Source organism: Oryctolagus cuniculus, chromosome 19, assembly GCF_051225735.1.
Source record: "Oryctolagus cuniculus isolate XC-2025 breed Fujian yellow rabbit chromosome 19, ASM5122573v1, whole genome shotgun sequence".
NCBI lineage: Eukaryota > Metazoa > Chordata > Mammalia > Lagomorpha > Leporidae > Oryctolagus > Oryctolagus cuniculus.
In genome coordinates, this window is record NC_142885.1 from 4,393,251 (window position 1) to 4,404,424 (window position 11,174).

Genomic DNA, 11,174 nt, shown 5'->3' on the forward strand with positions numbered 1-11,174 from the left:
CCACACACACTGCAGGGACCTGGCTGCCAGGGCCACGTGTCCCCCCGTCCTTCCCGCTGCCTCCCCCAGCCTCTCGGCGTCCCCACCCGGCTCAGGGCTGGAGGAGGGCGTGGGTGACAGGCTCCGGCTGTGACCCCGCACGTGGCACAGGAGCCACCTGGTCTGCCACAGTCAGTGCCGCTCAGCCTTGGTGTCGGATGAAGTTAGAACTGTGGAGGAGGCGGCCCCGGCTGGGCACCGGCACACTCACCGTCTCCGAGTCAGAGTCAAAGGTGGCTGCAGACTGAGTGTCGTCTCCCTGCAAGCAGAGGCCACGCGTCACTGCCGGCCCCGTGCCCGTGGCCCAACGCGACCGGACGGCCGGGAGCATCTGAGCTGCTCCGGGCGCGCGGCGGGGGGCTGTGCGCGTGCCACGCTGCATCCTCTGAGGACTGACTCTCTCCCTCTCCCCCCTCCCTCTCTCTCCCCTCTCCTCCCCCCCCCCCCCCCCCGCAGAGCCTCCTCTAGAGAACAAGGCAGCGCGTGGGAGACGAGAGGACACCCGTGTTGGGGAGGCCGCCGCCGCCTGACCCCGGTGACCGACGGCAGGACACGGCGCCTGGGGGAACGGGCCTCTCACGGGGTGTCTGTGTCCACGCACTCAGCGTCACCGCCCCGAAGGCAAGCAAGCCAATGTTCCAGATCCCTGAGAGCGCCACGGAGCTGCCCGACAGCGCCTCCCGGGACCCGGCATCTGCGGAGCACACGTGCCGTTCCCAGCAGGTGAGCGCCACACGCGGCAGCAGTCCCGCTAGCTGTCTGCAGTCTGAGCAGGAAAGCTCAGCTTGGGACCCCGCCACCGCGTCCCGGCTGCCCTGCTGACCCACTTTCCGCTGCTGCCCGAGCAGACAGGGCAGCGTGGCCCAGACGCGCAGGCCCCCACCAGCCAGGCTCCAGGCGCCTGGAGTGGGTGGGAAACCTGCCCCCACCCGTCACTCTGCCTTCAAATAAATCCATACTTTTAAAGACTTATTTTCCTTACTTATTGACAGAGAGGGTGAGACAGAGGAAGGTTCTCCCCAGATGGCCTCCGTGGCCAGGGTGGGGCCAGAGGAAGCCAGGAGCTTCTCCCACGTCTCCCACGTAAGCGCGGGGCGCAAGGACTCGGCCGTCCTCCGCTGTGCTCCCAGGCCGTCAGCAGGGAGCTGGGGCGGGCGCTGGCTGCGCAGCTGGGACTCAAACTGGCGCCCATACAGGAGGCCGGCATTGGGGTGGCCTTACCCACTGCACCACAATGCTGACCCCAATAAAGATTTTTTAAACAGAAAAAAACTGGGGCCAGCGCAGCAGGCAAAGCCGCCACCTGCAGTGCGGCATCCCATATGGGCGCCAGTTCGAGCCCCGGCTGCTCCACTTCCCATCCAGCTCTCTGCTGTGGCCCGGGAGTGCAGTGGAGGATGGCCCAAGTCCTTGGGCCCCTGCACCCACGTGGGAGACCCGGAAGAAGCTCCTGGCTCCTGGCTTCGGATCGGCGCCGCTCTGGCCATTGTGGCCGATTGAGGAGTCAGCCAGGAGATGGAAGACCTCTCTCCCTCCCTCTCTCTGCTTCTCTCTGCCTCTGCCTCGCCTTCTCTCTCTAACTCTTTCAAGTAAATAAATAAATCTTTTTTTTTTTTTTTTGACAGGCAGAGTGGACAGTGAGAGAGAGAGACAGAGAGAAAGGTCTTCCTTTGCCATTGGTTCACCCTCCAATGGCCACTGCGGCCTGCGCACCGTGCTGATCGATGGCAGGAGCCAGGAGCTTGTCCTGGTCTCCCATGGGGTGCAGGGCCCAAGCACCTGGGTCATCCTCCACTGCACTCCCTGGCCACAGCAGAGAGCTGGCCTGGAAGAGGGGCAACCGGGACAGAATCCGGCGCCCCAACCGGGACTAGAACCCGGTGTGCCGGCGCTGCCAGGCGGAGGATTAGCCTAGTGAGCAGCGGCGCCGGCGATAAATAAATCTTTTAAAAAAAAAAAAAAAAAAAAAAAGAACAAACCCATGGCTTGGGGGGCCCTTGGGGCAGGGGTTAAGACACCATTTGGACACCTTCCCACCTCAGAGTGCCCGGGTCTGAGTCCCAGATCCACTTTTTTTAAGATTATTTATTTGGAAAGGCAGAAACAGAGAGAGGTCCTCCATCCGCTGGGTCACTCCCCAGATGGCCGCAACGGAAGCTAGGAGCCAGGAGCTTCTTCCCGGTCTCCCACGCAGGTGCAGGGGCCCACGGCCTTGGGCATCCTCTACGGCTTTCCCAGGCCGCAGCAGGTGGGAGGCGGCAGGTGACGGCTCAAGCGCTTGCGGCCCTGACTTCCGCGTGGAACGTGCGCATGGAGTTCCAGGCTCCCGGCTTTGGGCGTGAGTCAGCGGATGGAAGGTCTGTCTCTGCCTCCAATTTCATAAAAGTCACACACTAAAGCAGGGCACGCTGCACGGGGGCCAGGCACAGCTGTGACCACAGGGCCCCGGCCTGCGCACCTCCGACGGCCCAGGCTGTGGGCGTTCCACACACACAAACACACACACACACACACACGGTCCAGGCTGCGGGCGTTCCACACACACACACACACACACACACACACGGAATAGGCAGCGGGCGTTCCACACACACACACACACATACACAGCCCAGGCCGTGGGACGTTCCACACACACACACACACACGGCCCAGGCTGTGGGCGTTCCACACACACACACACACACGGCCCAGGCTGCGGGCGTTCCACACACACACACACACACACACACGGCCCAGGCTGCGGGCGTTCCACACACACACACACACACACACACATACACGGCCCAGGCTGCGGGCGTTCCACACACACACACATGGCCCAGGCCGTGGGTGTCCCACACACACACACACACACACACACGGGCCAGGCTGCAGGCGTTCCACACACACACACACACACACACACACGGCCCAGGCAGCGGGCGTTCCACACACACACACACACACGGCCCAGGCTGCGGGGCGTTCCACACACACACACACACACACACACACACGGCCCAGGCCACAAGCGTTCCACACACACACACGGCCCAGGCCGTGGGCGTTCCACACACACACACACACACACGGGCCAGGCCGCGGGCGTTCCACACACACAAACACACACGGGCCAGGCCACGGGCGTTCCACACACACACACACACACATACACGGCCCAGGCCGTGGGACGTTCCACACACACACACACACACACACACGGCCCGGGCCGTGGGACGTTCCACACACACACACACACACGGCCCAGGCCGTGGGGCATTCCACACACACACACACGGCCCAGGCTGCGGGACGTTCCACACACACACACACACACACGGCCCAGGCCGCGGGCATTCCACACACACACACACACACACACACGGCCCAGGCTGCGGGCGTTCCACACACACACACACACACACACACATACACGGCCCAGGCTGCGGGCGTTCCACACACACACACATGGCCCAGGCCGTGGGTGTTCCACACACACACACACACACACACACATACACGGCCCAGGCTGCGGGCGTTCCACACACACACACATGGCCCAGGCCGTGGGTGTTCCACACACACACACACACACACACACGGGCCAGGCTGCAGGCGTTCCACACACACACACACACACACACACACGGCCCAGGCAGCGGGCGTTCCACACACACACACACACACGGCCCAGGCTGCGGGGCGTTCCACACACACACACACACACACACACACGGCCCAGGCCACAAGCGTTCCACACACACACACGGCCCAGGCCGTGGGCGTTCCACACACACACACACACACACGGGCCAGGCCGCGGGCGTTCCACACACACAAACACACACGGGCCAGGCCACGGGCGTTCCACACACACACACACACACATACACGGCCCAGGCCGTGGGACGTTCCACACACACACACACACACACACACGGCCCGGGCCGTGGGACGTTCCACACACACACACACACACGGCCCAGGCCGTGGGGCATTCCACACACACACACACGGCCCAGGCTGCGGGACGTTCCACACACACACACACACACACGGCCCAGGCCGCGGGCATTCCACACACACACACACACACACACACGGCCCAGGCTGCGGGGCGTTCCACACACACACACACACGGCCCAGGCCGCGGGCGTTCCACACACACACACACACACACACGGCCCAGGCCGCGGGCGTTCCACACACACACACACACACACGGCCCAGGCGGCGGGGCGTTCCACACACACACACACACACACACACGGCACAGGCAGCGGGCGTTCCACACACACACACACACGCGGCCCAGGCTGCGGGCGTTCCACACACACACACACACACACACGGCCCAGGCCGCGGGCGTTCCACACACACACACGAACACACACACGGCCCAGGCCGCGGGCATTCCACACACACACATATACATACACACGGCCCAGGCCATGGGCGTTCCACACACACACACACACGGCCCAGGCCGCAGGCGTTCCACACACACACACACACACGGCCCAGGCCGTGGGACGTTCCACACACACACACACACGGCCCAAGCCGCGGGCGTTCCACACACACACACACACACACGGCCCAGGCTGTGGGCATTCCACACACACACACACACACACACACGGCCCAGGCCGTGGGACGTTCCACACACACACACACACGGCCCAGGCCGTGGGACGTTCCACACACACACACACACGGCCCAAGCCGCGGGCGTTCCACACACACACACACACACGGCCCAGGCTGTGGGCATTCCACACACACACACACACACACACACGGCCCAGGCCGTGGGACGTTCCACACACACACACACACGGCCCAGGCCGTGGGACGTTCCACACACACACACACACGGCCCAGGCCGTGGGGCGTTCCACACACACACACACACACACACACGGCCCAGGCCGTGGGCATTCCACACACACACATATACATACACACGGCCCAGGCCGCGGGCGTTCCACACACACACACACACACACGGCCCAGGCCGCGGGCGTTCCACACACACACACACACACAGCCCAGGCGGCGGGGCATTCCACACACACACACACACGGCACAGGCAGCGGGCGTTCCACACACACACACACACGCGGCCCAGGCTGCGGGCGTTCCACACACACACACACACACATACACGGCCCAGGCCACGAGCGTTCCACACACACACACACACACGGCCCAGGCTGCGGGCATTCCACACACACACACACACACACACACATACACGGCCCAGGCCACGAGCGTTCCACACACACACACATGGCCCAGGCCGCGGGCGTTCCACACACACACACACACACACGGCCCAGGCCGTGGGACGTTCCACACACACACACACACACACACACACACGGTTCAGGCTGCGGGCATTCCACACACACACACACACACACGGCCCAGGCCGTGGGGCGTTCCACACACACACACACACACACACACACGGCCCAGGCCGCGGGCATTCCACACACACATATACATACACACGGCCCAGGCCGCGGGCGTTCCACACACACACACACACACACACGGCACAGGCCGCGGGCATTCCACACACACACACACACACACACACGGCCCAGGCCGCGGGCGTTCCCCACACAGACACACACGGCCCAGGCCGCGGGCGTTCCACACACACACACACGCACACACGGGCCAGGCCGTGGGCGTTCCACACACACACACACACACACACACGGCCCAGGCCGCGAGGCATTCCACACACACACACACACACACACACACACGGCCCAGGCCGTGGGGCGTTCCACACACACACACGGCCCAGGCCGCGGGGCGTTCCACACACACACACACACACACACACGGCCCAGGCCACGGGGCGTTCCACACACACACACATACATACACACAGCCCAGGCCGCGGGCGTTCCACACACACACACACATACATACACACGGCCCAGGCTGCGGGGCGTTCCACACACACACACACACACACATGGCCCAGGCCGCGGGCGTTACACACACACACACACAGCCCAGGCCGTGGGGCGTTCCACACACACACACACACACACACACGGCCCAGGCCGTGGGTGTTCCACACACACACACACACACACGGCCCAGGCCGTGGGTGTTCCACACACACACACACACACGGCCCAGGCCATGGCCGTTCCACACACACACACACACAGCCCAGGCCGTGGGGCGTTCCACACACACGCACACATGGCCCAGGCTGCGGGCGTTCCACACACACACACACACTGCTCCGTCTAACTGGTCCCTGGAGATCCTGATGTCATCACCAGGGGGCACTGTTGGGTTCTAACCGCACGCGGCAGCTAGAGAGACCAGGTCACCCTGCGCGAGGTGTCTGTGAGGAACACAGGTGGGCGAGGTGGGCGGCGCACCACCGCCGGCATCCGTCCCGCCGGCCCCGCCCCTCTGAGCCTCGCTGTCCTCCAGCCCAGCACAGGCTGACACAGCCTGCAGCCCTCAGGCTCCGCCCGAGAAAACGCGGCATCCCCGTGGAGTGAGTGCCAGGGGCTCCTGGGACCCGGGGCAGCCCCTTGGCCGCCCCGCGCTGAGAGGCTGGTCCCGCCCTCTGAGCTATGGCGTCCCCGGCTGTCCAAGGACACAGATTCCCCCACCAGGTTTCTCTCCTTAATGTTCATTTATTTATCGGAAAGGCAGAGTCCAGAGAGCCCGGGAGAGATCGTCCATCCCTGGCTCACGCCCTGAGTGCCCGCAGTGTCCAGGGCCTGGAACTGCATCGGTGTCCGGCGTGGACGGCAGGGGCCGGGCGCCTTGGCGGGGAGCCGGAAGGAGTGAGCAGCCGGGGCTCCCTGGTGACTGCTCCTCTGCACTGCCACGGCCACACCGCTCGTCCCCGCGTCTGCGCACACGCCCACGGGCACGCACGCACACACACACACACAATGGGCTGTCCCTGGGCCACACCGCTCGTCCCCGCGTCTGCGCACACGCCCACGGGCACGCACACACACACACACACACAATGGGCTGTCCCTGGGTCACAACGCTGGTCCCGTCTGTACGCATGCACACGGGCACACACACACATGCACACAATGGGCTGTCCCTGGGCCACAACGCTGGTCCCCGCGTCTGCACACACGCACACAGGCACACACACACACATATGCACACAATGGGCTGTCCCTGGGCCACAACGCTGGTCCCCGCGTGGGCGCGCATGCACACGGGCACACGCACACATACACACACACACACACACATAATGGGCTGTCCCTGGGCCACAACGCTGGTCCCCGCATCTGCACACACGCACACAAGCACACACATGCACATACACATGCACACAATGGTCTGTCCCTGGGCCATAACGCTAGTCCACGCATCTGCGCACGCCCACGGGCACACACGCACACACACACATGCACACAATGGGCTGTCCCTGGGCCACAAAGCTGGTCCCCGCGTCTGCGCACACGTACACGGACACACACACACACACACGCATACAATGGGCTGTCCCTGGGCCACAACGCTGGTCCCCGTGTCTGCGCACACGCACACGGGCACACACACACACACACGTGCACACAATGGGCTGTCCCTGGGCCACAACGCTGGTCCCCGCATCTGCGCACACGCACACGGGCACACACACACATATGCACACAATGGGCTGTCCCTGGGCCACAACGCTGGTCCCCGCGTCTGCGCGCACGGGCACACACACACACACACACACATGCACACAATGGGCTGTCCCTGGGCCACAACGCTGGTCCCCGCGTCTGCGCACACGCACACGGGCACACACACACACACACGTGCACACAATGGGCTGTCCCTGGGCCACAACGCTGGTCCCCGCATCTGCGCACACGCACACGGGCACACACACACATATGCACACAATGGGCTGTCCCTGGGCCACAACGCTGGTCCCCGCGTCTGCGCACACGCACACGGGCACACACACACATATGCACACAATGGGCTGTCCCTGGGCCACAACGCTGGTCCCCGCGTCTGCGCACACGCACACAGGCACACACACACACATATGCACACAATGGGCTGTCCCTGGGCCACAACGCTGGTCCCCGCATCTGCACACACATGGACAAACACACACACACACACACGTGCACACAATGGGCTGTCCCTGGGCCACAACGCTGGTCCCCGCGTCTGCACACACGTACACGGGCACACACGCACACACACACATGCACACAGTGGGCTGTCCCTGGGCCACAACGCTCATCCCGCATCTGTGTGTACACACACGGGCACACACACACACACGCACGCACACTATGGGATGTCAGTGTTGCAGGTAGTGGCTTAACCCACTGGTCCACAACGCTCATCCCGCATCTGTGTGTACACACACGGGCACACACACACACACACGCACACACACTATGGGATGTCAGTGTTGCAGGTAGTGGCTTAACCCACTGGTCCACAACACTCATCCCGCATCTGTGCACACATGGACAAACACATATGCACGCATGGGCACACTATGGGCTATCCCTGGGCCACAACGCTGGTACCCGCATCTGTGTGTACACACATGGGCACACGCACACACACACACGTGCGCTGATTAACAGAACAAGGCACAGTGTCGTGTGAGTCCCACGTGTGTGATCCCAGCGAGCGCTCGGTGGGGAGCACCGGGCCCACGGGGCGGGCAGTGTGGGGCCCCCACCTCACACGGCTGTCGTCAGCCTGGCATCTCTGGACCTGGGAAAGGCCAACTCCAGGGAGGCTCGCGAGGGCGCTGCCTGGGGGCCGGGGGCGGGCGGCCATGGGCCCGAGTGTGAGCCCAGCACAGCCTCCTGGTCCCGGGCTGCCGGGGGCCGGGGCCCGAGTGAGCCCAGCACAGCCTCCTGGGGTCCCAGGCTGCCGGGGCCCGGGAGCCGGGGCCCGAGTGAGCCCAGCACAGCCTCCTGGGGTCCCGGGCTACCGGGGGCCGGCCCGAGTGAGCCCAGCACAGCCTCCTGGGGTCCCAGGCTGCCAGGGGGCCGGGAGCCGGGGCCCGAGTGAGCCCAGCACAGCCTCCTGGTCCCGGGCTGCCGGGGGCCGGGGGCGGGGGCCCGAGTGAGCCCAGCACAGCCTCCTGGGGTCCCGGGCTGCCGGGGGCGGGGGCCCGAGTGAGCCCAGCACAGCCTCCTGGGGTCCCGGGCTGCCTGGGGGCCGGGGGCGGGGGCCCGAGTGAGCCCAGCACAGCCTCCTGGTCCCGGGCTGCCGGGGGCCGGGGGCGGGGGCCCGAGTGAGCCCAGCACAGCCTCCTGGGGTCCCGGGCTGCCGGGGGCGGGGGCCCGAGTGAGCCCAGCACAGCCTCCTGGGGTCCCGGGCTGCCTGGGGGCCGGGGGCGGGGGCCCGAGTGAGCCCAGCACAGCCTCCTGGGGTCCCGGGCTGCCTGGGGGCCGGGGGCGGGGGCCCGAGTGAACCCAGCACAGCCTCCTGGGGTCCCGGGCTGCCTGGGGGCCGGGGGCCCGAGTGAGCCCAGCACAGCCTCCTGGGGTCCCGGGCTGCCTGGGGGCCGGGGGCGGGGCCCGAGTGAGCCCAGCACAGCCTCCTGGTCCCGGGCTGCCGGGGGCGGGGGCCCGAGTGAGCCCAGCACAGCCTCCTGGTCCCCGGCTGCCGGGGGTGGGGGCCGGGGCCCAAGTGAGCCCAGCACAGCCTCCTGGGGTCCCGGGCTGCCTGGGGGCCGGGTGGCCGTGGCCCGGAGTGTGAGCCCAGCACAGCCTCCTGGTCCCCGGCTGCCTGGGGTCCCGGGCGGCCTGGGGCGGGAGCGAGGGGAGGACTCGAGTCAGCTGGGCAGCGGGAGCGTCAGGGGTCCGCCCAGCTCACGCCACCCCCCTGGCCCCGGACACTACGCGTCTGGGGACAGCTGAGACTCCGGGGAGACAGGAGAGGGGTCCGCAGCTGCAGCGGGCCATCGCCGTGGGCAGGGGCTGACCCGCGCCCCCACGGAGCCGGCTCCGGCCCAGCCCCGGTCACCGCGGCCACGTGGGGAGTAAACAAATACATCTTCAAAAGACAAAGTCTAGCCTGGGGGAGGGCCGCGGCCTGCAGGGCCGGCATCCGCACGGGCGCCGGTTCGAGCCCCGGCGGGGGCCAGGGCGCGCAGGGCAGCGCCTGCTCAGCCAGTGCGGGCCGGGGGCGCCGGTGCTCGCGCCCACGACCCCGGCCCACGGCAGGAGATGGGGGCGAGCACGCCCAGGGACCCGCGTGTCGACTGCACCACGAGCGTCTACACCAGCGACCCTCTAACGGCGAGGGCGGCACCCGGGCGAGCAGGAGCCACACCGCGCCCCTGCGGCCCCGTCCCCGGGCCCCACCAGGCCGGCGCCGCCCCGCGGGCCCCAGACCCCTCTCGCCCGGGCGTCACCTCCTCCGGGAAGCCTCCGAGCAGGCTGGGCAAGGCCGGGGTCCCCGGGCCCGGGGCGTCCTCCCTCGCATCGCGGTCCATCCTCGGCTCCGGGCGAGTCCAGCGCAGCCGCCCGAGGCACTTACACAGCGAGCCCGCTCGGCCGGCGCGGGCGCAGCGTCCCGGAAGGCTTCCTGGAGGCGGCGTCCTCAGCGAGCCGCGTCCTCAGAGGCGGCTGCGGACGCGGGCCCGGCGGCGGCCGGGGTCCGAGGGCCCGAGGCGCCCTCTTGTGCGGTAACAATAGCGGCCCCGCTCACCGGCGGCCGCCGCCCCGGCCGGCCTCGCTCCACCCTTACCGTCTCCGAGACCGGGTCCATGGTGTCCAGGGACATGGCGGCGGCGCTGGCCGGCTCTCCTCAGGGCTCCGCGGCCGCCGGCTCACCGAGCAGGCCGCGCGGCCCGCGACCGCGCTGCCATGGCAACGCGCCGCCGACCCGCGGGGCCCCGGATGGGACCTGCGCTCCTGTCGGGGCGGCCGTGCGCCTGCGCAGAGTGCGGGGGGGTCTGTGCGCCTGCGCGGGGTTGGCGCTCGGCGTCGGCCCGCGATCCCGCTGCCATGGCAACGCGCCGCCGACCCGCGGGGCCCCGGATGAGACCTGCGCGCCTGCCGGGGCGGCCGTGCGCCTGCGCGGAGAGGGCGCGCCTGGACGGCGCGGCCCCTCTTCGCCCGCCTCGGGGCTGGGTCGGCGGAAACTCGGCAGTGC

The 11,174-nt window shown here is 67.0% G+C and overlaps 1 protein-coding gene across 5 annotated transcripts in view; it reads right to left on the reverse strand.

Moving 5' to 3' along the window:
• Positions 1–10,943, reverse strand: part of IQCE (IQ motif containing E) — a 47,577-nt gene extending 36,634 nt beyond the window's left edge. For 3 of the 5 annotated variants that reach the window (XM_089320746.1, XM_070064826.2, XM_089320747.1), the window contains exons 1-2: positions 10,767–10,943; positions 251–298 (exon numbers count right to left, since the gene is read on the reverse strand). In XM_089320746.1, coding sequence (XP_089176872.1) covers positions 251–298; positions 10,767–10,802 — 84 coding nt within the window. In that variant the 5' untranslated portion in view covers positions 10,803–10,943. Of the gene's footprint in view, positions 1–250; positions 299–10,556; positions 10,590–10,766 lie in introns of those variants that run through there. The other 2 variants (XM_070064828.2, XM_070064829.2) reach the window with 2 other exon arrangements.
• Positions 10,944–11,174: the final 231 nt, after the last annotated feature.